Genomic DNA, 27,603 nt, shown 5'->3' with positions numbered 1-27,603 from the left:
GGCAGGGAGCTGCGATGGAGACCAGCTACCTGGTCTTTCCCACCTGGGCGAGCTGCGAGCCCCGTTAAGGAGGTGCTGATGGGCACTGGCACACCAGGACCCTCTGGAGATGCAGCCAGAGCTGGGGTGTCACACAGCAGCTCCCAGTCACACCGGTTGAGAAAGGGACCCCGCACACTGAGGGGGCTGGGACCCCCCTCCCACCAGGCACCAGCTGGCACAGGACCGCAGCATCCCCTTCCTGAGGTTCCCTACGGCCATCGCTCTGCCTGTCCGGCTGCTGGGACCGACACCGTGCAGCTCAGCAGCGGTGAGCAGAGCCAGCTGGCACCTCTTCAGCCCTGGGACCCTGTCTCTGACATGTCCCGTGTCCCTCCCTTGCCTGAGCCCACCTGCCCCCCCACTTCCCCATCCCTCAGCCTGGCTGTTCCTGGCTCTGCACCCCGGTGCCCGGTGTGCCCCTGCCTGACCTGCCAGCTGCTCCCGGCATGCAGGATGCTGCTCCGTCAGCCCTGGCCTCGTCAATCACTGTCGCCTGTGAGCTGGCAGGTGCTCAGGCTGCTCTGGCAGTTTTTGCTCTGGACGACCTGTTTCCCGAGGGTGATGTGGGGAGGAGGGGAGCAGGGAAAGAGGGTGGCGAGCAGAAGCATCAGAAGAGCCTAGCAGGGAACATGGGGGGGCTGTGCTCCTATAGGAAACTGAGGCATGCTTCAGCGCTGAATCTGAGCCAGTGGGGCTGGAGGCAGGGCAGGAGGTGCTGGGGATGGCTCCTGCCTGCCATTGCTGGGGTCTCATCCTGCCACCAGCCACCCTGCAGCACTGTCAGAATGGCTCGATGCTGTTTCCCCCCTCGGAGTGCCACGTGCTCTTCCCATGACTCCCATCAGAGAGGGGTGACCCCCCCGCGCCCCCTCCTCTGTGGCAGTCAGGTCTGTGTGGGGGGACTGGACTCTGCTGGGCACCCACCAGGGATGGAGCAGCACCACGGAGGGCTGCCCCACGGGGCCCCACGCTTGCCTCGTTCCTCTCCAGCTGCTGAGCTGGCGCCTACGGCCGGGCTGCGCACTGCTGTCTCCGGGATCTATTGCCTTATCCCCTAACGCTGCGCGTGCCGGGCTGAGCCTGTAAATCTGCTCTGGCATGTGCTCGCTCTTGCCTGTGCTGCACCGGCACGGGAGGCTGGCTGGGCACAGGAGGCAGCCTGGGCACAGGAGGCAGCCTGGGCACAGGACGCAGCCCGGGCACAGGTCGCAGCCCGGGCACAGGACGCAGCCTGGGCACAGGTCGCAGCCCGCGCTGCTGCTGCCAGCACCGGCCATTCTGCCCGGGCTACCAGCCAGCCTCAGGTCTGTGGGCAGAGGAGGGGGATTTGTGGGGTCTCAGCCCTGCCCGGGGAGCAGGGGCACAGGGAGCTGTGCAGTGCGAAGCTGCGGCTGAGCATCCCCGCAGCCCCCCGCTCCGCTCTGGCCGTCCCCCGGCTCCCCCCCAGTCTCTCTTTGAGCGCGGCTCTGCCTTTGCCCTTATCTATATTTCAACGCAGCTTCAAAGCCGGTGCCTGCACCAGCCGGAGAGAGAGGGAGCGAGCGCGGCAGGACCGCGAGATGCAGAGATAAATGGGGGAGGGGGAGAAGGGCAGCCCCCCAGCACCCCCGCTCCGGCCTGGAGAGCCGCGTTTGGCGAGAGGGGGATGGACGGTGGCCCCAGCGATACAGCAGCCCCCCCTCCGCCCCAGCTCCAGCGTTAATCCCACTCATAGGTGTTCATCAGCCCGGGAGCCCCCCACGTCCCACCATGGGGAAGCGGTGGGCCTCCCTCACCACGAGAGGAGCTCAGGTGGGCGAGGGGCACCGGTAATACCACAGCTAGAAGAGAAGCCCCCAAAACCTGCCTGCACCCACGGGGAGGGGACAGGGAGCAGTGCGGAGACTGCAGCCCACGGGGAACACGTGCACGTGGGCACACGCCGCCCAAGCCCCCACCAGCCCAGGAAAGATTTCTGGAGGTTTCTCTGCTCTGTGCTGCCTTTCCATCTCCGCTAGAGCTGAGAGCCAGAACGACTGGTTCCCCCCAGCAGCGCTACGTGAACCTCTGCAGCCCTCCTCCCTCTGCCTCAGTTTCCCTTTCAATTCACCCCCCTTCCATGATTGGCTGCTAGCAGTGAGGGGGATGCAGTGGAGACAGGGATGGAATGGGGATAAGAACGCCAAGGAAAAGGGTTGTGATGGGGAATTGATGGAGACAGAGATGCAGAAGGGACAGGGACGGGCAGCGGAGAGGGGACGCAGTGGGAGACAGTGGGGACGGGCATGTACTGGGGAAGGAGGCACTGGCAGCAGCTCCCTGCGTTACGGAGGGCTGCGGGTCCCTGGGCCAGGCCTGTGCAGGAGGATGGGGCAGGATGGGGCCAGGGCTGTGGGGCACAGACTGGGCACGGACAGGGCAGGGTAGGGCACTCCTGGGGGAAAGAGGCCCCATCCCTGCAAGGAGAGAGGTGCCCCCCAGCCGCTCTGGGCGAGGGGCCAGGCTAACAGCCTCCCACTCAGCCCCAGGTCCCTCCCCAGGATCTGCTGGGGGAGCGGGGGATGAAAGGGAATTGCAGAGCAGAGCAGTGACTGCCCAGCAGCCAGGGCTATCGATTGCGGCACGAGCGCAGTCCGGGGCCACGGGCAGCACAGGGCGTAGGATGGCTTCCCCTGGCAGGCTGGGGGGTCTCGGAACCCACGGGCAAAGGGCACGGTGGAGCAGGGCCGCAGCAAGCCTCTTCCACGGCAGCGCCGAGGGGAGCGAAGGTCACCCCCCTGCACCCTGCCAGCGCTGTCGGCATTCCGGGCAGGTCCCGCTCGCACCTCCTGATAAATATTCATGGTTCTGCTTGTGAGTGGTCGGGGTGCAGCATGCGCACACGTGCACGTGAACCTCTTGGACACGCTACACGGGTGTACATGGGGGTCCCAGTGCCTCCGAGCCCTGCTCAGGGGTGTGCAGAGCCACCTCCCTCCCTGACTGCATCAGGATCTGTCCCCCGTGCCAGAGGAGGGCCATGCCAGGCTTGTTTTTCACTGTTGCACATGCACGCGCTGCTGCATCCACACATTACCCCAGGACAACGACATGTTTTTGCTGCTCTCAAGCCCCTTGTGCACTTTTCTGCGAACGTGTGGGGCTGTGCAGGGCTGCCACGCTTCTGCAGGCACCTGCGTGTCACTCCGCGTGTGCACAAGCAGCCAGGCGAGGATGCGGGAAGGGCTGGGAGGTGGCTGCGGAGAGACTGGGAAGGCTCTCGGTGCCGGCATCAATTTGGCTTGTCAGGACCAGCAGTGATGGCCACTCACATCCCATTTGCTGGCGGGGCCAAGCGCCGTCAGCTGCTCCCCCGAGACCCACGGTCACCTTGGTGGAGGGGAGCGGATCAGCGCGGGGAGGGGTGGACTGGCTGCCCCAGTGTGAGCTGGGATGAGCTCCCAGCCACCCCGAGAACAGGTCCATGATTGGCGGGGTACCACCTCAGGGCAAAACAGCCTCTGCCTGCGCCAGGAGCAGAGCACCTGCGACAACCCTCACCAAAGGCCCTGTCCCTACAGCCGGGCTGTCCCCTGCACCCGGCTCTGAGCTGCCCCCCTGCCTTGGAGGGGCTTGGTGGCAGAGCAGGTGCCTATCAGCTGATCGGGCTCCCCAGCTCTCCCCATGGGCGCAGGGTCAAGCTGGTCTCTCCCCTGTCACCCCGCTGCCTTCGTTAGTGCAAGGAGATTAATTGGAGGTGGTGAGCGACAATCCCCGTGGGCCCGCTCCCCCCGGCGCGGCGCAGCCCGGGGCGGTGTGGCATTTCCAAAGGTTAGCAGCAAACAAGGTGCCTCTGACAGCTCCCATTTATCTCGCCGGCGCCGCGCGGGTGCTAATGCGGTGGCAGGGTGACGCGGTGCAGCAGCGGGCTCCGCCAGGCTGCGGGGAGGGACCCAAGCACACGTCCGAGCGTGCTGAGGCGTGCAACGCGCATCCGAGTGACTGCGTGTGGGCGAGAGTGCACCGCCAGCCCCGAGTGTGCGTGCTCCCACGCCCGTGTGCGAGGGTGCACGCCCGCGGGCGCAGCAGGTGTGCACTGAGATCGCCCAGTGCCTGCCCAGCCCAGTGTGCACCTGCAGCAAGCATGCAGGTGAATGCAACAAATGCCTGCAGTTGCTCGTGCCGTTCTGAACGTGCACAAACGCCTTCGCGTGTCCTGCGCATCCCTGTGAGCACACCCGCGTGCGTACACGCAGGGCTACACACGCACACATGAAGCGGGGTGGCTCTGCGTGAGCGCGTTTGCCGGGGAGCCTCTGCTCCTCAGTCTTGGAGTGCCCAGGGATGAACGCGTTCCTGTGCCTCCTGTGCCCCAGCATGTGTCGGGGTATGGCAGTGCCTCTGCCTCTGCCCCACTGGGCTCAAGCGCGCTGCTCCGCCTCGGCAGGCGCAGAAGAGGCTGGCGAGTGGCACGCTGCTAATGAAAGTCCCCGTGAGGCAAATCTGCAGTGATGGCTCCTCGGTGCCAGGGACACAAATTAACCTGCCACGAGGGCTGAGGGACACCTGGGCTGGGTCCAGGGTGCTGGTGGAGCTGGGAGGAGCCCAGGGGCTACAGATCAGAGACCCAGCCCAGCTGCCCGTCCCTGCCTGGGGAGGCTGTGGCCGTGGGTGCTGCTCCTCCAGCAGCGAGGGCTCAAGGGCAAAGGGACGGGGCTGCAGGATGGGACGTGGGGCAGGTGAGGGGTGTCCGGGTCGGCAGCGGTGCACAGCCCAGCGGGGGTTACAGGGGAGGACTGCGGGCTGCAGGGGGATGCTGAACCTGCCCCAGTCCCAGGCACCGAGGGGTCGAGCAGGTGACAGACAGGGACAAGCCGGGATGCGCTCATGCACGGCCACCCTGCCCCACGCACACAGAGCCGCGGTGACGGCCAGACAAGTGCTGCCCTGGAGGGGAGCTCAGCGCGAGCACCCAAAGGGCTCCTCCGTCTTTGCTTCTGCGCTGCGGCCACAACCACCGGCAGTTCGCACGCACCCGGTCACAGCCCAGGGGGCCGGCGGCGGCAGAACCCCCAGCACCGGGAGAGGGGAACCCAGCACCGTCACGTCCTCGGGAGCGGGAGAGCCCAGACAAGCTCCCCAGAGCTAAAACCACCATCAGGTCATCACGGCGCCCCAGGGCTGCTGGCACCCCCCTCCACAAGCAGCCCGTGGCGGTGGCAGGAGCCGCGGGGGCCGCGTTGGGGTCCTGCTCCTGGTGACACCCCGGCCTGAAGCAACGCTCGTGCAAGGGCCAGCGTCACCTCGCGCGGGACCACGGTCTGCGTGGGGCTGGGGGAATCGGCTTCCCACAGGGGCATTTGCCTTCACCCCCTAAACAGACACCTCGGTCCTCACAGACGGAAAAAATATGCAAATGCTGCGGCTTTATTAACGCGCTCGGCACGCGCTGGCTAATAAATATTTCATAGCCCGAGTAGGACTTTTTTTTTCCTCCTTCTTCTTTCTTTCGTTTTGGTTCCTTTTCCCTGTCACTCGTTTCCTGCCTTTTCTTTTCTCAGCCATTGTTTTATTTATTTATTACTTTTAAGGGCTTCATGGTGAGACAGGAGCTGGTAGGTGGCTGGGGGGGAGCAGGGAAAAACGTACATCCCCAGTCTCTCCCCCACGGGTGAAAAAGAAAAGTGCTGTTAAGAGCAAAGGAAAAAATATAATAGAAGGGAGGAGACAGCACCAGGCAAAGGATTCAGGGCTTGTGTGACTCATTGGACTCAAGGAAGAAAAGAGAATGAATGAGAAAATGAGAAGATAAACAGAGCGCAAGGGGGAGAGGGGTGCGCAGGCGGGTGCGCACGGCCCGCGGCGAGGGGGCACGGGGGCGGCGGGAGCGGGGCGACCCGTGGGCTGATGGGCTCGGCGGAGATTGAGCCCCGCTCGCCCTGGCAGCGCAGTGCCACCGTTCCCCGGAGCCAGCCCAGCCCGGCCTGCCCGAGGGCACGGCGTGGCACCGGGCACCGGGCAGCACCGCTGCGCGCCCAGCGAGAGCCAGGGCACCGGGGCCACAGCCCCCTCGGCGGAGCCGCAGCAGAACGCGGGCAGGAGCGGGCAGCTCACACGGAGGCCGTGCGGGGAAATGCGAGCAGAGCCGGCAGGGACCAGCCCAGGTCCCTCCTGCATCCCCGGCAGCCAGGGATGCCCCGCCGGGATGCCCGCATTCCCCCTCCTCGGCTCTGTGGCCCTGCCTCAGTTTCCCCACAGTGGAACAGCCTGTGGGGGTCCTTCCAGAGCTGCCCCAGCTCTTTGGAGGACGAAGCCCTTCCAGGGGATGCAGAGACACGGCAGCTTCCCCTGAGCCCCCTCAAAACCAGACGGACCCCAGACCCTCAGCGACACAGCCTCCTGCCCAGCTGCCTCTCCGCCCCCCCCAGCCCCCCCCACCCCCTTGCCTCACCATTTCACTTTATTATTGCAATAAATGTAGCCATAAAAGTGGCAGGTATCAGCGTACGAGGAGATCGCTTCTCCTGAGCTATGGAAATGTAATTTCGAGTGTGCCCGGGAAATTTTATAAGATCGTATCAGGCGGGATCATAAATTGCATTTCCAGCCCCCACTCCCCCCTGCACCACACGTCCCCCCTTCCCCAATGAGATGGGGCCAGCGCGAAGGTCACCACAGAGAGGGGCAAATGTGGGGCTGTGCCCTCAGTGGGGACCCTGTCCCCGTGCCCCCCCCAGCACTGCGCACCCCCCCGCTGTCCCCATTTGCCCTCCAGCACATCCCCACCGCCAGCTGGGATTTATTCTCCCCAGGAAGAGGAGGAAGGGAGGAGCAGCAGCAGGAACATGGCTGTCCCCCGCATTCCCCCCGGCAGCAGAGGCTGATTAAAACTCTCCGAGAGATCCAGGGGTGCAGGGGACCCTCAAGGGCATCGCCGGGGCCACAGCTGCTCTCGGGCTGTGCCATCCTGGGGTTACAGGAGCTGTGCCCGGCCACAGCTGGGCATGGGCTTCCACCAGGAGCAGGGCACGATGGGTCCCTGCAGCCCACCATTCTCTGGGAGCCCCCTCGCAATCCCGGGGCCAGATTCAGCCCGACGTTGCACGCCCCACCCTGCCCACGCTCCCAGTCCCGAGCAGGTGCCAGGCAAAGTGGTGTAAAGCATCGCTCTGCTCGCCGAGGAACCGAGGCCAGAGGCTCCGCTGCCCAGTGCTGGGGCAACAGGAGGGTCTTTGCCCACCGTGACGCCCGCCAAGGCCAGCCCAGCTGCTGGGACAGCCACGGGGGCTGGATGGGGTCTGCGCTGCTGGCGGCACTGGGCTGAGCAACGTGCCGTGCTCCAGCTGTGCAGCAGCCAGCCCCTGTCTGAGCAACAGGGTCTGCTGGGGATTTATTTGGGGAGGGGAAAATTAATCCCACCATGAGCGCAGGGCCCTGCAGGCTCTTTGCAGCTGATCATTTCTGCAGGCTGGGCGCTCATTTCCACAATGACTTTCCTTTTGCAACAGCGATCAGGAAAAAAGGCGAGGAGGGGGGAACACGGGCACAGGGACGTGATTATTTCTTTAGTAGCAATCCAAGCGGCTGGAGAGGAAGCTTCATCTTTCCTGGGCCATTTACCTTCGGCGCCCGAGCGCGAAGGCTGAGCCAGGCAGCTCTTCAGAGATGCTGGAGCTTGGCCAGGGCAGGCGGGGGGTGTTAGAGGCTTTGGCTGCTGGGGGTCTCAGCGCAGCCCACTGTTGGGCCACCAGCTGCCAGGACTTTGGCTCCCCAGGAGGAGGAGCTGTGGATGCAGGGAGGGGGGGCAAAAGTCATTAATCTGGGAGTGTTAATTGGCATGGGTGTGATTAGCAGCAGGGCTGATGGGCACACAGCTCACGGCTGCTGTCGCAGAGGGAAGCACCTGCTTTGCTGGGCACCTCGCTGTCCCAGCTTGGGCCACCCCCTCCCAGCCCCCCTGCCAGCACCCGGCAGAAAACTGGCAATTGAAAACAAGAGGGGGAAAAAAGCAATAAAGCAGGCCCCAGATTTCAGCCAGAACAACACAGTGGAGGAGCAGGAATGGGTCTGGCCGGGGGGCATGCCAGGGTGCCCCCCCTCCCCAGCCGCTGCTCCCCCCACCTTGGCGGGAGGCTGAGCTGCGCCACGCTCCAGGCTCCAGCCTTATTGAATCTCCCAGCTCAGGGTGCAAAGGGCACCACAGGGAAGAGTTATTAAAAAAAGGGAAATGAGTCGCTTGGAAACCTTCTTTCGGAATAACAGTGTGTGTTTGTTTGGCGATAGATTAGCTCAGCCATGCTGAGCACACAGCACCCGCCGCAACGACGGTCAGCTCAGGAGATCTGCAGGAACCAGGGGAGGGGGGGACGAACGGAGTCACTCCCCTGGCCCTGGCAGGTGCCATATGAGCACCACGCTGCCGGGGCTGGTCCCTGAAGCTCTGTGCCCGGAGGGACCCTGGCCAGACAGGGGCTTGCAGGGCTGTGCCACCACCCAAACCCCATTTCTGCTCCCTTGGCTCTACATGGGGTATAGGTCTCCGAGCCATGAAAGGGTTAAATTCTCACCATTAATGGGAGCTGGTGAGGGGGGTGAATAGGGGTGTCCTTGCACCAACAGGGCTGGCAGCATCTGCTTAAGAGCAAAGCCATCTGTCAGCCGACAACCCCGTAGACGTGTGACAGCTCTTGGGTGACAGCAAGGGAATGGGACCGAAGCGGGGTGAGTTTCCCGGAGGCTGTTGTCCTACGCCACCAGCCTCCCGCTGGCACGGCCACCGGCACTGCAAAGCAGGATTTTCCTGGGAAGGGTTAATCCAGGAAGGAAAATCTGCCAGCAACACTCCAGGTGCTTCGCAGACACCCGCTATCTCACCTCCCTGCCTGCCAGGAAGGAGGGAAACCGAGGCAGCGTCGGGGAGGCACTTTCCTGCAACGGCACCAGCAGGCAGCGGGGCCAGAGCAGGGCTGAGGGAAGACACCCGGTGTCCCCAATCCAGCCCCACTGCACCCCGCTCTCCTCCCAGACAGCCCGGCTGCATCCTGGTCGCACTTGCCTGCTCTGGGGCCAGGGGCACGTCACCCCCCCATCCCCTGCTGGCTCTTATTCAGTGCCCGGTGTGGATCACACTGAGCAGGATGCAGATCGGTTTGTCACCTGGGCATCGAGGACCACGGGGCTAAGTCTGGCTTCTGCTTCCCGGGAAGGCCAGGAGGTTGCTGGCCAGGAATTGCCCTTCCTCTCTGCAAAATTACAGCTGTGCCTTTGAGCCCAAGGACGACTGCAGGAAGCGCCCAGGAGCTGTGCCCAGCCTGTGCCAGCTGTAGGTCTCTCCTATTGCTCCTGGGTGCACTTGGGGGGCTGGACAGGACTTAGACCAGTGGGAAGCCAGGGCAGCCCTACTCTGAGGGACCCCCAAGATTTAATGCTCAATGCACAGAAAAAATCTAATACATAAACCAGCAGCCTGAGGAGGACCGAGGCAGGGAGATCACCTGTGGGGAGCACTGGGCAGCATCTCTCCCGTCTGCCCAAGCGCTGCCATCCTGAGCCCGGGCACAGGGAAGAGGGTGGCAGATCCTGGGCAGCAGCAGCCATGAAGGGCCGGGGGGAGGTGATCTGCACACACACGGTGGAGACGGGCACCCGCTGGGCCGGGGAGCGTGTCCATCCCAGCAGGGAGACGCACACAAACGCTCCCCCGGCAGGGACGATCGGCAAACACGCGGCGTGGTGGGAGACACCCCGGGGGTCCGTCCTTCCTGCAGCGGGAACGCTCGCACCAACACACTCCCCAGGGGCGAAGGGCCCCGCTGTACACCCGGTGCTCGCCTGGGAAAGGCAGCCACATCTGCCCCTTCGCCCGTCGCTCCCACCACAACCCCGGCCCCGGAGGGACGTGGCACTGGGGAGCTCAGGTCCGGGGCAGCAACTGGGGTCGGAGGGAGCCAGCGGGGCCCCCCCGCCCACCAGGCTGCCTCCTGTCCCCCAAGAGGGGCTGGGAAAGTTTCTCCCCAACGGGGCCAGGGGCTTCGGGTGCAGGATCGGCTCCATCTCCCTTCCCCTGCAACCTGGCTGGGTGTGCGGCTGTGAAGACCCCGGCCCCTCCTGCGACCCGTCCCCACTCCAGGAAGCCACAGACCACTGGCCAGCCCTGGCCCCACACCACAGGGTTGGGGCTCACTGCCCCTGCCAGCATCTCCCGGGATTATTCCCCACACACGTGGCAGGAGGGTCCTGCACCCGCGTGCCCGCCCTGTGCCCTGGCATGGGCCTGCTCCCCCTCGCCACAAGCTGCCACCTCATCCCTCACTGCTGCTGCCTGCGCGGGCAGGGAGGGGGACAGGGGCAGCGCCCTGCTCCCGATTTCATCAAAACAAACCCATTTGTCTTGAAGCAGCTCCAGCACCGACAGATGCTCTGTGTTAGATGGACACGGGGAGGGGGGGTCACGCAGAGCCACCCCCACACACAGACACACAGACACGTTCACATCTGTCTGTCTATACGTACAGAGAGGAGCACGCCAGAGAAAGACAAGTTGCAAGAGCCTTCGCCTGGGGGGTAGGGTTGTGCAAGGGGGGGCGTCCCTGATGTGCATCCAATTCCCGAGAGGGAATTGACTCGTTTGATTTTATTCATGAAACACAGAAAGTAAAAATGGAGTGTCAGGAAATCAGATCTGCTGGGTGATGAGCCTGGCCCCCCCAGCAGGCCCAGTGGGCCACAAATCCCCCCATTCATGACCACCACAAACACTGGCACCAGATGCAGCTGTGGGCCCCCAAACCCGACAGGCTGGGGGTGGGGGGGGGGGGGAAGCCTCGCTGGGTTCCAAGAGGAGGTGGCAGAGGGGAGACATGCAGGGGTGAGTGGCCTTGGGAAGCATTTGGTATCTGAGACGGAGGGACATCACGGGGAGGGCTCTGCGGGCGCGGAGGGTGTCTCTGCATCTGCAACCTCTCCTCAACCTCCACAGAGGGGTGATGGAGCTGGTGGGAGATGCCTTCCTGGGCAGAGGCGGAGGCCACGCTGGTGCTGGAGCTGAGCCCGCCCCAGGTCAGGACAGAAATGAGGCATCACCTCTGCAGGTGGTTTCAAGGCTCGCACCCTCGGCAGAGCCAGGGAAACCGCTGTCACCCCAGCTCTGAGCGGGGCGCAGCAGGGCCCCCCAGCACCGGCCGGCGGGGGGGGCTCACCCACCTCCCCGTGCCCGCTGCCCCACGCCCACCCGCAGGTGCGATGCAGGTGCGGGGGGTGCGGGACAGGTGCTCCACCCGCCCACGCGTGGCCGCCCCCACACTCACGCTCCGTCTCGCGCGTCTCGCTGCCCCCCCCCCCCCCCCCCCACCTGCCAGACGGCGCCTTCCGCGCTCTGCAAGGGGGGGGGGGGCTGCTGGCAACCGTGGGGTGCAGGGCGGCTGCACTGGCGGTGAGACCCACCGCTGCTCTCCTCGCCCCACGCCCCCCCCCGGCCCCCAACTCAGCCCGATGTCCGAGCGCGGTGCCCCGCACCCCCCGCGCCGAGTCCGGGACAGCCCCGAGCCCTCTCCAACTTGGGGCGAGCGGGACCCCCGCGCCGTGCAATCCCCGCCCGGTGCCCCCCCGCCATACAACTCTCCCATTCACCGCCCTGCAAACGTCCGTGTCCCCCCCGTCATTGCGAGACCCCCTCCTCAGGATGGCACAAGCCCCTCCGCAGTTGCCCGCTATCTCCGCGACTGCTTGAGCCCCCGCGCGATTGCTCGCCCACCCCTCCCGAACCGCACGTCTCCCCAGTAGCCGCACGTCCCTCCCCACCACCGCACGATCCCCCCCCCCCCGCCAAGACTGCACGTCCCCCCCCGCGGAACGGCACGGACCCCTCCAGAATTGTACCATCCGCTCAACAATTGCACGACCCCCCCCCCTCTTGGAACTGCAAACCCCCCTCGGTAATTACACGACCACCCCCCCAAGAACCGCGCACCCCCCCGGCGGCAGCAGCAACTTTGTCGCCCGCGGGCGGGCGCGGCCGGGGCGCGCCCGGTGCCCCCGTACCTGCAGCAGCAGCCAGGGCCCGAGCGCGGGCAGGCGGCGGCGGAGCATCGCGGGGCTCCGCGGGGCTCCCGGGATGGAGGGAGCGCGGCAGGGCGGGCGGCGGAGGGAGGCGGCGGCGAGGGGAGGCAGGAAGAAAGTTGGAGACTTGCTGGGGCCGGGCGGCGCCTCCGCGGCGCCCCGCCAATCCCGGCCCGCCGCCCCCGGCGGGGGGGGCACCGGGCGGCGGGCACCGGGCAGCAGGCGGGGGCGGCTCCGGGGGGCGCCCCGGGGACCCTGCACCAGGATCGCCAGACCGGCTCCGCGCCTGGAGAGGGGCCAGAGCCGGGGCTGCCCCCCTCTCCCGGGAGACCCCAGCACCCCGGGATGCTCTCGGTTATGCCCCCTCTCTGCCGGGAGACGCCAGCACCCCAGGATGCCCCTGGTCCTTCTCTCCTCTGCCAGGAGATGCCAGCACCCCGCTCTGCTCCTGTCCGGGGGGATGTGCTAGCACCTGGGGGGGACAGTCCCGCCCATCTCCATCCTGCCCAGCTACACCTGCGAAGGGGAGAGGGTCCCCTGCTGCTGGGCCCCTCCCCAAGGACTCCAGCAGAAAAGGGGGACCACCCTACAGGAGGGTCTTTGGGGGGCAGCCCCCAGGCCCTGCACACACACCGAGGGTGCCTGCACATGGGCACCCCCACCTTGCACACCCTGGAGCGTGCAAACACCCCCACCTGCAGCAGCACACACCGCGTCTCAGGCTGGACATGCAACCCCCGTCACCTGCGCGTACACGTGTGTGCACGTGCACGCACACACATGTGCCCATCTCTCCAGCCTGGTGCCAGGCCCCTCTCAGAGGGGGTCTGCCAGGTGTTCTCATATCCCGCCCCCCAGCTCCGCAGGGATCCCTCCCCAGCACTATCACTGTACCGTTATTACTATTATTGTTACTGTTATTACTATTATTATCTACTCGCCTTCCCCGGGAAGCTGCCGGCGGGGGCTTCGGTATCAGCAGGGCTGGGGGCAAGCACAGGATGGGGGGAGCACTGCAGAACCACACGTACGTGTGGAGACAGAATGAATAAAAGGTAAAGGAGAAATAAGCAACGTAAAGGGAGAGGGAAAGAAATGAAGGGAAGCAGGAGAGGAAGGAAAGGGAAAGGGCAGTGCCGATGCAGAGTGGGGGACGAAGGCGTTCTGGCACGGCGGGGCTGTGGGGCCCCAGCCAGCCCCATGCCGGCTCCGTACAAGCCCCACACCCAGACCCACAGCAGCTCTGGGCAGTGCGGTGCTGGCCCGGGTTGGCACCTGGATGCAGTATCGCCTCGGCAGGGGCATGTGGCACCTCGCGCTCAGGGTCCACAGCTGGGGTGCAGGGGAGCCCACCCTCCAGGGAAGGTCCCTATCTCAGCCCTTCTCTTGCTGCTGCCGCGATGCCAGCGCTACCAGCTGGTGTGAGCCACTGCCAGCCCCACAGCCCGAGCTCCCCGCTCCTCCTCGGCTCCTGGCTTCCCACGCTGGCAGGAGCCTCCATGCTCCTCTCCTTGCCCAGCCCCGATCCTGCAACAATCCCACCAGGGACTCAAGCGCCGGCTCCCCCCAGTGCTGCATTTACCCTGTTTGCCCCAGGGCCGCAGAGGGATGGGGCCCCCGAACCCCAGCCGGGGGCCGCGTGGGGCCAACATCACCAGCACGGCCCGTGGGCCCTTTAGACCCGCTACCCCGCTGCGGCCAGGGCCTCACCCCACATCACCAGAGCAAACTCCCAGGGAGGTCCCAGTGTCCTTGATGGTCTCACCGGGAAGCAAAGGGACACCAGGGGCTGCAAGAGGTCCAGCGGGCCCCTCCCGCACAATTAACAGCCACTGGCCTAAGATCTGGGAGGGCAGAGGCACGGCGGGGGGAAACAAGTGAAGGTTTAAAAAAATAAAAAAGATTGAAGGAAAAAGAAGAGAAAAGCGGGGGGAGAGAGAGGGGAAAGAGAGAAAAAACCCTCTAAAGGAGATATAAGAAACCGATAAGTGAACAAAGAGCCGGGATGGAAATAGATCTGAGGGCCGCGCCGCGCTCGGGCCGCGCCGGATCCCTTTGCGGATTTGGGGTTCGGGGCTTTCAAAGGCGGCGGCCGCGGCTCGGCGCCCGCAGGCGGCCGGGGGGGCTGGCACCGAGGCGGGGGCTGGCAAGGAGGGTGCCGAGGGCTGACCCGCTGCCCAGCCGCAGGACTGGGGGCGTCGCGGGGCGCTGCCACGGCCCGGGGCTCCCGGTGCAGCCCGCAGCCCTGGCACATGGCGAGGCTGCGCGTGGCCGGGTGCAGCTGCCAGCCCCGGGCCGGCCAGCGCTGCCCTCCGGCCCCGCCGCCGTCGGGGGGCGCGATGCTCCGTCCCGAGCGCCCCCGCCCTCAGCGCCCGGTGCCCGAGGCCGCGCGGGGCGACGGCGGGACGGGGAGACCCGCGCGGTGGCTGGGGCGGGCACAGCCGTCGGTCAAGCGACCCCCCCCCGGGCACCGCCCCCCCCCCGGCCGCCCCGCCGCCCCCCGGCCCCGCTCGGTTCTCGGCGGCGGCGGCGCCACCTGGTGGCGGCTCCCGGGACGGCGCGCGCCGCCGGTGCCCGGTGCCCGGTGCCCGGTGCCCGGTGCCTTGGGGCGTTTCTGCTCCTCGCAGCGCAGCGGAAGGAGCCGCCGCTGAGGCCGCAGCAGTTCGGGGCCCGGGGTGCTCAGCGGGGGCCCGGGAGGTGCCGGGGGCGGCGGGGAAACGTCGCGGCACGTGGAGCGGCACTCGGGCCGGCACGGGCGCTGCACCCCAGGGGGCACCCGGGCAGCGCGACGGGCACAAGCCGCTCAGTTCTCCCTTCCATCCACCCCCCGGCCCAGCGTCCTGCACGGAAAACCCCGTGCCCCCGCGTGCGCACCCAGGGCAACGCAGCGAGAGGCCCCGGTGGGATCCTCCTGCCTTACACCACCCGTCCGAGACACCCCTCTTCGCCGCTGCCTGGCCCACGACTGGCGCTGCTGGACTTCCAGGGCATCAGGGCTGTGGCACCCGGTGACCTGGGGCCCGGCTGGCACCAGTGCCTCGGCCTCCCCCCCCCCCCACTGCCTCCCTGGCATGTCCCTTCCCACCAAACAGCAGCCTGCTCTTCAGTTTTTAAAAATTTTATTTATAACAATATCTGTTTTGTTTAGTTGTAAAGTAATCCAGCAAAAATTATTAAAACATTTCCCCCCAATAAAAGGATGGGGTCGCCCCCCGCCCTCCCCCCACATGCGTTTATTTATTTCCACTACAAAAGCGAGATCATCTCCAGGGCTGTTTGCTTCCTGTTAAAAAATGTGCACGTTGGAGAGCGGGCGAGGTGCAGGCAACAAGCCGGAGCGAGGGGCCGTAGGGCCGGGCCCGCCGGGGACCGGGACCCTCCGCACCACAACGGGGCTGGGGGCAGCGGTGGGGGCTTTGTCCCTGTCCCCTGTAACAGTCGGGCAGAGCCGAGAATGGCGGGGAGGGAGGGAGGAGATGGGCAGAGGATAAGGTGAGGGAAGGGAACGGGGCCGAGGGAGGGTTGCAGAGGCCAAGCTGGAGGAGAAGGGGGGACCCGGGGAGCAGCAGACTGGGGGGCGGAAGGAAACGGGACCCCCATGGAGGGGAGCTGCAGGGGCTGGGGGGCACGGAGCCAAGAGCTGGGGAGCCCCCGCTCTGCCTCCCCCCTGCCGGCACCGTTGCTGCCTGTGCCCCGCGCAGCGGTAACCCCGTGTCCCCTGCCAGCCCTGGCTGCAGCGGCCGCAGCGAGTTCGTGCCAGCGCACCGACCGCAGCGCCGTCCCTGCTCCCAAACACCAGCTTGTCCCGCGGGTGGGATGGGGAGGGAGGGGGGGGCCCAATGTAAAGAGATTTAAAATAAACCAAAGCCGGATCTGGCAATGAGGGGCGCTGAGGCCTGGGACCGGGGAATATACAGGTAATAATACTGCTCACATAGAAAAGTAATAATCCTTCATTTGTACATTTATACAGTGGCTCTTGGCTCCCCCGGCCCCCGCCTCTCTCCTGCAATGGGTGTCTGTGCCAGGCCCGGGCGCCGCAGCCCAGCGGCCCTTCGCCCCCGTCCTGCCCCTATGCCAGGGGGTCTGCCAGGTCGTCGTCCGCGCCCCGCGACAGCAGCTCCCGCTTCTCGTCTGTGCTAGCCAGCGAGTTGCGGCTGTTGTGGGCGCCCATGTACAGCGTGGCGTAGACGGGGTTGGTGAAGTTGGTGGGCTGCGGAGAGGGTGGAGCATGTGGGAGGGGGCATGGACACCCCCCTCCCCAGCAGCGCGGTCCCAGAGATGTTTCTTGCCCCAGGGTGCCTCAGCAAGAGCCCACACCAGCCACAACCTCCTCCCAGTACAGCACCACTGACCCTGTGGCTGCCGCCATCCCTCCTCACCGCCTCCATCCCTCCCCACCGCCTCCATCCCTGAAGCCTTTGTGGCCCCTCGGAGGCTCCCAGCACAGAGAGCACCCCCACGGAGCCCTGACACTGCCACAGCGACGTGCCCCCCGCCTGGGCACGTGCCCCTCTGCATCCCCTGCTTCGGGCTGGACCTTGTGCAGTCAACGGCCCCTCCGTGCCATGGTGGCCCCGCTCCTCACCTTGTCAGGGTCCAGGGCAAAGTCTGCATCCAGCAGCTCCCCCACATCATCATCAGGCTCCCCCTCGTACATTTTGTAGGTGGGGTTCCCGATCTCCACGTTCATGGCACCATTTGTCATCCGCTGGTGCTGGAAGCCCTTGGCACTGGGGAGGGTGTGAGACAGGGGGTCAGTGCCAGCAGCACCGGGTGCAGCGAACGGGACCCCCACCCCACGAGCAGCTCTGCTCATTTGCCCCACGTAACCGAGGCTTTCGAGCCCCGCAAGGAGGTTCCTATCAGGGCTGGGTAATGCTCCCTCCTGGCACCCACAGCCTGGACTCACCCTTTAATCCTCCACTTGTACCAGACAAAAGCCACCGCGGTGAGGAGGATGAGCAGCAGCAGGATGGGGATGACAATGGAGGCTGCTCCTGCATGACGAGAGGTGCAGGTTCGGTCAGAGCGTGCGTGGGGGCTGGCGAGTGCGCGCCGCGGGCAGCAGCGGGTCCGCAGCCTGCACTGGCCCTGCCTGCGGGAAAGGACCTGCCCCCTCTGCACCCGAGAACGGGGTTCGGGAGTTGCACGGGGACACCACGTAACCCTGGCTTCACAGGCAAGAACGTGCCCCCGACCCCCCCGGTTTGGTGTTGGGCCTCGCGGTGCCCCCCGGGGCCGGACTGCCCCTTACGTACGGTTGCTCTGCTGCTCGCTGACGATGAAGTCCTCGCAGCGTGTCCCCGTCATCCCCACTGGGCACCTGAGAGCGCAGGGAGAGCACTGGGGTTAGCGGGGGCAGGATGGCATGCAGGGAGGGGGAGGGAGAGGTGAGGCACAGACGTGGGGGTTGAGGAGGGCACACAGATTGGGGTCTGTCAGTCACTGCTGCCTCTGCTTGGAGGGGCAAGTAGCCAGCCTGTAGCCCACCCCCAGCCCCAGCTCTGCTTACAGGCACTCGGGCAGCTGCGTCTTGTCGCTGACGGAGCAGGTACCACCGTTCAGGCAGTAATTGTCGCAGGTCAGGCAGCTGGGCGCAATCTTGCCATCCGGGCAGCTGTGGGGCAGAGGATCAGGCACATGTGTACCCCTGGCCTGCCCCGTGTCCTCCCGCCCGGCACCCAGGACTCTGCCTGCGGGAGGCTGTTACAGCTGTGCCACACTGATGGCTGCTGGGACATCAGGACGAGGATGGCCTTGGGGGAGAGACACCTCCGTTGTCTCCTCCCGGGGCCCTGAGGTCTCCCAGATCTCTTGGCTGCCCTGAATTACTAACCCAGCCTCTCTCGGCTGCAGCCGATCCCCAGCGATCCGGCCACAAGGACACAGATTTTTTTTCTTGGGTCCTTGTGCCCACCATCCCCTCTTCCTCCCTGAGTTCAATGTCCCCGGCACCTACATGCAGGAGACTTCCCCACTCTGCTTGTTGATGTTGCACTTGCCCTCCTGGCACCGGGAGCACTTGTTGTCCTGGCACTTGGTGCCTTCGAACTGCGGAGGGCAGCGGCACTGCTTGGCACCACTGGCCGTCATCTGGCAGATGCCCTCGTTCTCACAGTAGTCGAAGCATTGCCCTGCAGGGGACGGTGGGGTCAGGGTGGGCAGCCCACGCCAGCCCCTCGGACTGCCGGCCCCTCCAGAGGGCTGCTCGTGGCCCCGGTCCCCCCCAGAGCACCACTACCCCAGGTCCCCAGACAGCGTTCCCCAGAGAAGGGGGATCCGGCAGTCCGACCTCCCAGGCGCCATCCCGCGCCACCCTCGCCGCGAGCGGGCGACACTCACGGTACTGGCAGCGGTCCCCGATGAAGGTGGGCGGGCAGCGGCAGTTGGGCTGGTTGCCCTGGTTGACGGTGCAGCTGCCGTTATTCAGGCAGTAGTCGGTGCACACTTGCTGGTTGCACCGGGGCCCCGTGAAGCCGGTGGGGCAGCGGCAGGTGGGCATGCCTGAGAACGAGAGCCGTCAGCACGCTCCCCATCCATCCGTCTGTCTCTCTGCCCAGGACCAGCCTCGACCCCCGCGCTTGCCCCCGGAAGCCTCACCCGATGGGGAGGCGGCGCACGTGCCCCCGTTCTGGCAGTAGTCCCAGCACTGGTCGATCTGGCACTTCTCCCCGTTGTAGCGCGGCTGGCAGCGGCACTTCGCCTGCTTGCGGGCGTTGAGGAAGCAGCTGCCGCCGTTCAGGCAGACCAGGTCGCAGGTGTCGGTGGTGGGCACTGGGAGGGCGGGAGGGACGGAGGTGAGCGGGGCTGTGCCAGGCAGGACCCCCTCCTTCTCCTCCTCCGCACGACGTACCGACAGGGGAGACGGTGGGCGAGGGGATGACCACGCAGGTGCCGTTGTCCAGGCGCTTGCCGTTGGGGCAGGTGCAGACGGGGCCGCTGGGGCTGAGCAGGCAGAGCCACTCGCACTTCTTGCGGTCGCAAGGGTTGGTCACTGCCGAGAGGGGAGGGAACGACGTGGGCTGAGGATGGCGGGGTGACCCACAACCCTTCTGGCCAACAACTACCCCCCAACAGCTTTAGGACATCCCCCGTGGCCCTACGGCTGCCCAAGCCCCGTGCCTGTCCCTCCATGCCCTGGGGTCACCAGCTGGCAGCTCGACATTGCAGCTGGTCTCCCCCCAACCCTCCCTCCCTCCCCACTGACCCCTCCTGCTCTGTCCATCCAGATGCCCCCCACGTTGGGCAGGGAAGTTGGACGGCTGAGTCCCCTCTTGGCTCAAGCTCTGCCAACACTGCCCTCGCCTGCTGGCACCTCGCATCACAGATCAGACCCTGGGCACCTCCCTCCCACCCCATGAGCAGGGTGGGGGTCCCAGGGCTGGCACGCACCCTCCGGTTGCTTGTACTGGTGGTAGAGCACAACGTCGGTGGCGTGGTTGAGGCCAGACGTCAGGTTGGTGACAGCCTTGTGCCCAAACTTGTGGATCTTGAAGATGCGGTTGTTGATGTAGGTGACACCATAGATGTAGTCCTCGAAGATGTCAATGCTGAAAGGATGGCTCAGCCCTGGGAAAGCAGAGAGGGGACATGTGCAGGCAGAGGTGGCACAGCTGGCTGCTCGCTGCCTTGGGCAGGGCTGATGAGGGATCCTGGATGGATTTTGAGGCTACAGGCTCCCACCCTGCACAAGGAGGATGGTGTCGCAGGGACAGCAGTGCCAGCAGGCTCCGGTCCTGCTGTGGAGCATTTAACAAGGAAAACCCACCCTCGCTGCCACCTGCTGAGCGTCCCTGGCTCAGTGCTGGGGTCTGCCCCGCAGCACGACCCAGGGGCCCTGGGGGGCTGGGCTGTGCCAGGACCCCACCCCAGGGACACTGACCCTCCCTCCCCATGCTCTGGCTGGTCCCGGGTGGTGCTCACCCTTCTTGTTGTCGATGGCCACGACGGGATCCGTGCCGTTGAGCCGGATGCTGCCGATGACAGAGAGCTTGGCATCGGCCCAGTACAGCCGCTCGTTGTGGTAGTCCACGGCCAGGCCTGAGGGGCACACACTCCCAGTGAGGTACAGGCCCCTGGCCCACCCCGAGCCCCTCTGGACCACGCGACCAGCAGAGCAGCCCCCCAGCTGCCCCTACACACTCCTGCCACGGGGCTCAGAGCTCCCAGGCTCAGCCTCCCCAACACGAGTGGGTTGTGTGTCCCTCCTGCCAAGGCTTTTGCCAGCCCTCGTGCCCCTCCTGGCACCCGTCTTTGTTCACCTGTTGGCCACTGGATGTTGTCCTGCACCAGGGTCTCACGCAGTGTCCCATCCATAGCAGCAGTCTCGATCTTGGGGTGGTTGCCCCAGTCTGACCAGTACATAGTCCTGCAAAAGACACGGGCAGGTCATTCCCAGCAGGTGAGCAAGAACGGGAAGAGCAGGACAGTCCAATGCCCCATCAGCAGAGAAACCCTTCCACGTTCTCCCCACGGCGTCCTGGAGTCACTGACATGACCCCAGTGGGCCGACTGACTCCACGGCACAGCAACTGGAGCTGACACAGACAGTGACGCTGGGGCACAGGGAGCTTCCACCACGGACGGGCTTGTTGGTGAGAGAAGCCAGGGTGAGGGCTGGGCAGAGGGGAGGCAGAAAGGGCTCCAGTCTCTCACCCCCTAAGCGGGTCCACTACGATGGCATGGGGCTCATCGATCATGCCCGAGATCAGCGTCTTGCGATTCTCGCCTTTCATCTGTGCCACCTCAATGACATCCCGCCCAGAGTCTGTCCAGTAGATGTTCCCAGCAACCCAGTCGATGGCAATTCCCCGCGGCATCTTCAGCCCCGAGATCTGTGAAGGGCAGAGAGTGGGGAGAGGTGAGGGCACAGGACGGCGGCAGCCCGGCCTCGGTGCCTCCCGCTGCGCCCGACAGCGCTCACGTTCAGGTGGGTGACGCCGCCGTCAATCTGGCGCCGGTTGCGGTTGGAGGCGGTGGAGGCAGCGGAAGAGGCAGGCAGCTCCCGGTACGAGATCCTGCCAGTGTGCCAGTTGGTCCAGTAGATCTTGTTGCCCTTGACGTAGATGTCCATGGCGTCGATGCGCACGTTCTCGTCGCCCTGGAAGGCTGGCTCGTAGGCTGAGTTGGGGTTGAAGGGGTACATGCTCCGGATCTTGTTGTCGTCCGCGATGTAGAGGATTTGGTGCTCGGAGCCTGCAGAGGAGGAGCTGTTGGCATGGGCTGGGTCGGGAGCAGGGAGTCAGCCCAGCTCCACGGTGGGGCATGGGATGAGGTCGCTGGGAGCTTGGCACTCCCCTGGGGCTTGCTCTGCCAGGGAAGGACAGACTGACAGCACCACCAGAGCCCACACCCGCCCTTGGCAGTGCCAGAAGGAAGGGTGGGCAGGGGTGCAGGGGGAGGAACAGGGAGGGAAGAGTGGCTGGGCTCTGCACGGTGGCACGGGCAGGCGCAGGATGTGCGCACAGCCCTGTTCCCTCCTGACCTTCTGCCTTGCACATGTTGTCCGTCTTCATGAAGTTCTTGGCGCAGCTGCAGACGTGGGAGCCCTTGGTGTTGTTGCAGAGCTGGGAGCAGGTCCCAAAGCGCAGGCACTCGTTGACATCTGGGCAGCAGGAGACGAGAGTCAGGGTAGAGACCAGGAGGGTGCCCCACGCACGGCCAGGGATGGCCCCTCTCCGGGGGGTGGTCTGCACTACCCAGGGCTCGGAGATCCCATCTCCCCCAGTTCCCCATGTCTGTGCCCAAGGACAACGTTTCCGATGCCCCAGCCACTCCACAGGCATGAAGACACATCTTACTGACAAAAACCAACCGTAAACCCGACGGCCTGACCCCAAGCCCTCTCTGGCAGTGGCAGGAAGTACCTTGGCAAGAATTCTTGTCTGGCACCTTCTGGAAGCCTCTGCGGCACGTGCAGTACGTGGTGGACTGCGACTGAATGCACTGGGCCTCATCTCCGCACATGGTGGTGTTGGTCATGCAGTCGTACGACTTGTGGTCTGGGGTGGGACACGCCGTCAGCCCCTGCGCTTCCCCAGCGTCCACCCGCGGTGCCCACCGCCCGCCCAGCTCCCCACCCACCGTGGGAGCAGGACTCCTCATCGGAGCCATCGCCACAGTCGTCAAAGAAGTTGCAGCGGAGGTTGGCGCTGATGCACTTCTTGTTCTCGCACAGGAACTCGTTCTTGTCCTGGCTGCAGCTCTTGGGCTTGGCTGTTGGTGACTCTGCGGAAGCGCGGGCAGGGGCTGTGACGTGCTGTGCCCCCTGGCACCCTGCGGGAGCCACAGGGTGCGAACGGCACGGGAGGGGACCAAGCAGGGACCCTGGACACCTGCACCCGCCTCCCAGTTTTGGGAAGAAGGAGTGGGCAAAGCAAACACCAGCACCTGGGCTGAACCCAGGGCTTGGCGAGGATCAGCCTGAGGGCAGCGGCGACACGCTGCCCTGTCCGCGCTGGGCACAGGGTGGTGCCCACGGGCAGCCCCACTCACCGCAATCCTTCTCATCCGTGTTGTCTCCACAGTTGTCGATGCCGTCGCACTGTCGACCGATCCACAGACACACGCGGTCGTTCTTGCAGCGGAACGGTCTGTTGGGGGGACACTGGAATTTCACTGCACCAGCAAACAGAAACAAACGGTGACGGTGAAAGGAGACGCCATGGCCAGGCTGTCACGCTTGTCACGAGCCGCTGCTCAGCCTCTGCCCGCTCTCCAGGGAGACCTGTCCCACGAGGGCGAGCGGGCTCCGGAGACTAAAGCAAAGAGACTGAAGCAAAGACAATTGCCCGGTTGCTGGCCCAGCTGCAGGAGGGTCAGCCCTCTTCTCACCCGTCCCCCTGCCCACTCAGCCCCCTCAGCCCCCGCTCCCCGCTGCCAGCCCTGCGCCCGGCTCAGCACTTCTGCAGCTCAGCTCTCTCGACCGGAGTCACCTCCTGCCCCCTTGGCCCCACCAGCCACCCCGAGGGGACTCATCTAGACGGGACGTGCGGAGCTGCCAGAGGCACCCACAGCCCCCCCTGGGTACCTGCAGCGGTGCCCGCGCTCTGGGACTGTCAGCCCTCCCCGGTGCATGGGTGCTCGGGGCAGGCTGCCGCCCCTGCGGGCACACGTGCGCCGGGCAGGGCCGTGCCAGCAGCAGCCAGAGGCAACGCAGCGTCACTCACAGCACTCCTCGGGGTTTTCATCCGAGTTATCCCCGCAGTCATCCTCCCCATCGCACTTCCAGGCCAGGGGCTTGCACAGCGTGTTGTTGCACTGGAACTCGTCCAAGGGGCACGTGCGAACTGTGACAGCACGGGGCAGGAGGAGACACGTCAGCCAGCGCTGCCTGGCTGCCAAAACGCCGCTCTGGGGCCGCGATTCCAATTTCCAGCATAGCTGGGGGCTCTCCAGGGCTCGGAGATGTGTGCGCACATGCCCTGGAGCTGGGCAGAGCAGGGCTGACACACATGCAGGGGGGCGCTCCCACCCACAGCGGGGACACAGGGGACACGAGGGCACGGGGAGAAGACGACCAGCCCCGAGGGAGCCGCGCAGCGCTGCTGTTACCCCCAGTGCCACAGTTCTCCTCGTCAGTGCCGTCCATGCAGTCCGCATCAGCATCGCAGCGCCAGCGCATGGGGATGCAGTGCCCGTTCTTGCACTGGAACTGGTCGAACTCGCAGCGCGGCGTGCAGTCTTTCTGCAGGGGGAGGACGAGCGACAGCGGTCAGCAGGGACAGCCCTGGCTGCCGCAGCCTCCTGTCCCATGACTGCATCCAGGACCAGGCTCAGCCCTTCCCCTGGTGGCAGGGGACCCCTGGCACAGACAGACTGGGTGGGACCTGTCCCCACTCCCACATGTGGGCAGGACGAAGGTACTGGCAGAAGCCCCTGCTCAGGGTACTGTACCTCATCAGAGCCATCCGCACAGTCATGGTCCCCATCACACTTCCACCTGCCGGCAATGCAGCGGCCGTTGGCACACGAGAACTCGCTCTCCGAGCAAGGTCGGGGCGCTGCGGACAGAGAACATGGGACATTGCCCTGAGCGCGCGCTGCGGGCAAGGCTGCGAGGGCAGAAGGTCTCCCTGGCCAACAGCTTGGGGGGCACAAGCTGACACAGACACACATCCAGTGGCACTGGGGACAGGGTGGGGTGCAAGCAGAGCCAGGGGAACTGCCAGAGATGGGCACGGCTGATACCACCTCCCAGCCCCCTTCCCATCCCGCGCCAGGGCTCCCAGCTCCCTGCGGGGAAGTTTGGGGGTACTATGGCCATACAGACTCGCTTCTGGCGGCTTCGCGGCTGCACGTCTCCCAGGGTATTCTCCGAAGGTGGCACTGGCCCCACAGCTCCCTGCTGCCCATGCCTGCTGCCCCACAGCAGCCGTGGGCAGGAGGAACGGCAGCGGTGCCCCGGGCAGGTCTGGCAGAGCCAGCACACCCGTCCCCCCTCACAGGGCACGGGGACAGAGACCCCCTCGCAGCTCAACGCACCCGCTGGGCCAGCACTGGCACAGTCGGTGCCAAATCCGTCTGCGGGAGGACGGCACGCGGCACGGCCTCCTGCCCAGGACAGCGCTCGGGACCCTTCCCTGCCCCACTGCCCGGGAGGTCCCGGGTCAGGAGGTGTGGGGGCAGGTGGCCCCTCCGGCCGCAGCGCAGAAGCTGACAGGGCTGTAGGGGAAGAGGGGGGCAGGGGGTGCCCAGCCAGAGCAGGAAGGGCCGAGTGGGGACAGATTTTGGAGCCAAGTATGAGCCATGCATGGGCCCCGGCAGTGGAGGCAGCCGGGTCGGATCCTCCCTGACTGCGGCTCCAGTGGAGGGAGATGCTGGTGCTGATGTTCAGTAAATCCACCTGGGCTGTCCAGTCCCGACCCCTCTGCCCTCACCTAGGATTTATTGTCTTCATTTATTTTAGAGAGACTGTACATGGAATTAAAAGATTTTGGCAGGAACCTACCTCTGAGTGCCCCATAACGACAGTGTGAAAATGGAGAAAAACATAAGATGAAGTGAAATGGCACAAACTCAAAACCACAACGTGAAATCAACAGAAAATAAAAAAAAGTTGCACCCTAAGAGAGCTGCAGGGAGACAGAGGGACCCAGGGCGGGTGCTACGTAGTGGGAAGAGGGTCTGGCTCTGCCCGGGCCCCTGCAGCTGGCAGCAGACACCGGTGCCATTCTGTGGGCAGCCCGGGCCCCTCCGGAGGGACAGGACCAGGCTCCTGCCCACAGCAGAGCCCCAAGAACCGTCTCGTCCACGCGGACGGTCCTGGTCCTCTGCTGCTCAGCAGAGCGGGTGCTGGCACAGCTCCGCTAACAAGCAGGAACTCATTAAGGGGCAGCAACTTCACCATCTGCTGTGGCTTCTGGGCACCAGCCACCTTCCCACGCGCACTCCGGGTTTGTCACCCGGGTTCAGGTGGTTCCACAGTCCCGTCCCAAAGGCTTAATGTGTCCCCACCACCTTCCCAGGCTGCACCGTTTCAAAGGGTGCTGCCTGCCGGGCTGGGGCCAAAGCACGGGGCGACGGTCTGCAGCCAGGCTGCTCCACCGCGAGCAGGATGAGGCACCCGCGAGCCCCTCAGGCGCGCAGGGCCGTGCTGGCCCGTGCGCTGCCGGCTGGGGAGGGTGTTGGGGTCACCTCTTCCCTCCCACCTGTCCCACTTGGGGCCTCTCCTCTGATCCACCAGCAGCCGAGCCCTGGTTGCGGGACTGGGCTAGCCAGAGGGAATTCTGCCCAGGGAAGAAGGCTGCTCGTCGGCCCCCCGGCCCCCTGCCCCAGCCAGCCTGATGCTCCCTGGCCCGTGGCACCAGAGGGGCCGAGGGGACTTGAACCGCTACCCCTCTCCATGGCACAGCTCCCGCGACAGCAAAAGCTCGAAGGCGGCACGTACTGCAGCTCTCCTCGTCCGAGTTGTCCCCGCAGTCGTTGTCGTAGTCGCACTGCCAGCGACCCGGCACGCAGCGGTTGTTCTTGCAGCGGAACTGGTAGGGCTCGCAGGTGCGTTCGTCTGGGAGGGATGGGACAGGGACAGGCATCAGCACTGCCCCGCGCACAGGGAGGGATGGCACTGCCAGCCCGCCTCCAACCCAGCCTTGCCCACGAGGTTCAGAAAAGGAGCAGCTGAAACCTGCCCCGGCTCCAGGCACACCGCGGAGGTGAAGGGACAGTCAGTGCCAGGGCAGCCTGACCCTTGGGGAATGGGGGCCACAAGATGCCCTCTGGGCTCATTGACCCAGCCCCAGCCCCTGCTCACCGCATTCCTCCTTGGGCTCGTCAGACCCGTCCCCGCAGTCGTCCTCCCCGTCGCACTTCCAGCGCGCTGGGATGCACCTGCCCGAGTCCTTGCACCGGAACTCGTCCACACCACACGTCATTTGTGCTGGCGGGGAGAAACAAGATGAGATGGATGCAGGGAGGGGAGGTGGGGTTGGCATTGGCCAGGAACATTTCTTTCTCCACAGGGCTGACGAACACCTTCCTTGTGCCAGCAGCTTGGAGCTGAGCGCAGCACCCCTGCAAGTACTCCCTGTCTCAAGTTCTTCTCCAGGGAGAAGTCAGAGAGAGGAGGATCTCGGTGGGACAGACCCAGGCAGAGCCCCCACTACCATCACCCACTGCCTGCAGGGACTGAGCGGGGCCTGAGCGGGGACCTGCCATCCCACAAGCAAAGACGCACAGACGTGTCCGGCTGCGGGGGAGCTCCCGGTTTTGGTGTGGCCAGACCCACCCCCGGCCACCGCGCTGGCGTCTTACTGCAGTTGGCAGGTTCGTCCGAGCCGTCCACGCAGTCGTTGTCCCGGTCACACACCCAGACGCGGGGGATGCAGCGCTTGGTGATGGCGCACTGGAACTGGTTGGGGGCACAGGTCACCTCCGCTGCGGGCGGGAGAAGCAGAGTCAGGAGAGGCCGCGGTGCAGGGAGGGCTCTGCAGCCACCGCCCCACAAAACCGCCCCACTGAGCAGAGGCTCTGGGCATCACAGGCGTCCGACCGTGCTTGGGGACCACGTGTGCGAGGCGGGAGGGGAGTGGAGCCCTGTGGTGACCCCGGAAGACCCGACCAGCTGCAGGGGGACAGGGCAGAAGCCACGGGATCCCTCAGCTGTGCAACAGGCTCAGTGCAAATCCACGTCACATACTGAACTTGCCACTCTGAGGGATTTAAGGATTTCATTTCCACTGGGAAACAGAAGTGTCTGTAGGGGCAGCAGGGTGACGGTGGACAGAGGCTCTGTGCAGAGCAGAGGTAAGGAGAAAGCCCCCTGCCCGGGGGCAGTGCCACCCGCAGAAGTCAGCCTGCAGAGAAGCCACCATCCAACGACGGATCTGATGCAGCGCTGAGCTCCTCACCCCTAACCGTGCACGCTCCCCGGCCCCAGCGCGCCTAACGGCTCCCCGCTTACGGCAGTCCTTCTCATCCTCGCCGTCACCGCAGTTGTCCTGACCATTGCAGCGGAAAATGCCGGGAATGCAGCGGTTGGTGTTGGTGCATTTGAACTGGCTGGGCAGGCAGACGTGGATATCTGCGAGGGGAAGCAGCACGGTC

The 27,603-nt window shown here is 65.4% G+C and overlaps 1 protein-coding gene across 4 annotated transcripts in view; it reads right to left on the bottom strand.

Moving 5' to 3' along the window:
* Positions 1–16,129: 16,129 nt before the first annotated feature.
* The window catches only part of LRP1 (LDL receptor related protein 1), a 38,917-nt gene continuing 27,443 nt past the window's right edge, over positions 16,130–27,603 (bottom strand). For all 4 annotated transcript variants that reach the window (XM_086628510.1, XM_086628512.1, XM_086628511.1 and 1 more), the window contains 25 exons: positions 27,461–27,580; positions 26,812–26,934; positions 26,312–26,437; positions 25,949–26,065; positions 23,956–24,062; positions 23,614–23,746; positions 23,229–23,348; positions 22,555–22,677; positions 22,144–22,287; positions 21,927–22,061; positions 21,545–21,664; positions 20,984–21,255; positions 20,716–20,894; positions 20,322–20,428; positions 19,984–20,100; positions 19,453–19,629; positions 18,914–19,054; positions 18,661–18,834; positions 18,403–18,564; positions 18,020–18,194; positions 17,573–17,677; positions 17,319–17,383; positions 16,970–17,057; positions 16,646–16,790; positions 16,130–16,270 (listed from right to left, as the gene is read on the bottom strand). In XM_086628510.1, coding sequence (XP_086484636.1) covers positions 16,130–16,270; positions 16,646–16,790; positions 16,970–17,057; positions 17,319–17,383; positions 17,573–17,677; positions 18,020–18,194; positions 18,403–18,564; positions 18,661–18,834; positions 18,914–19,054; positions 19,453–19,629; positions 19,984–20,100; positions 20,322–20,428; positions 20,716–20,894; positions 20,984–21,255; positions 21,545–21,664; positions 21,927–22,061; positions 22,144–22,287; positions 22,555–22,677; positions 23,229–23,348; positions 23,614–23,746; positions 23,956–24,062; positions 25,949–26,065; positions 26,312–26,437; positions 26,812–26,934; positions 27,461–27,580 — 3,416 coding nt within the window. The remainder of the gene's footprint in view (positions 16,271–16,645; positions 16,791–16,969; positions 17,058–17,318; positions 17,384–17,572; positions 17,678–18,019; positions 18,195–18,402; positions 18,565–18,660; positions 18,835–18,913; positions 19,055–19,452; positions 19,630–19,983; positions 20,101–20,321; positions 20,429–20,715; positions 20,895–20,983; positions 21,256–21,544; positions 21,665–21,926; positions 22,062–22,143; positions 22,288–22,554; positions 22,678–23,228; positions 23,349–23,613; positions 23,747–23,955; positions 24,063–25,948; positions 26,066–26,311; positions 26,438–26,811; positions 26,935–27,460; positions 27,581–27,603) is intronic.

Source organism: Tauraco erythrolophus, chromosome 31 (assembly GCF_009769465.1).
Source record: "Tauraco erythrolophus isolate bTauEry1 chromosome 31, bTauEry1.pri, whole genome shotgun sequence".
Lineage (NCBI taxonomy): Eukaryota > Metazoa > Chordata > Aves > Musophagiformes > Musophagidae > Tauraco > Tauraco erythrolophus.
Note: the sequence above shows the minus strand (reverse complement) of the source record. Positions and strands in the feature narration are given on the sequence as shown.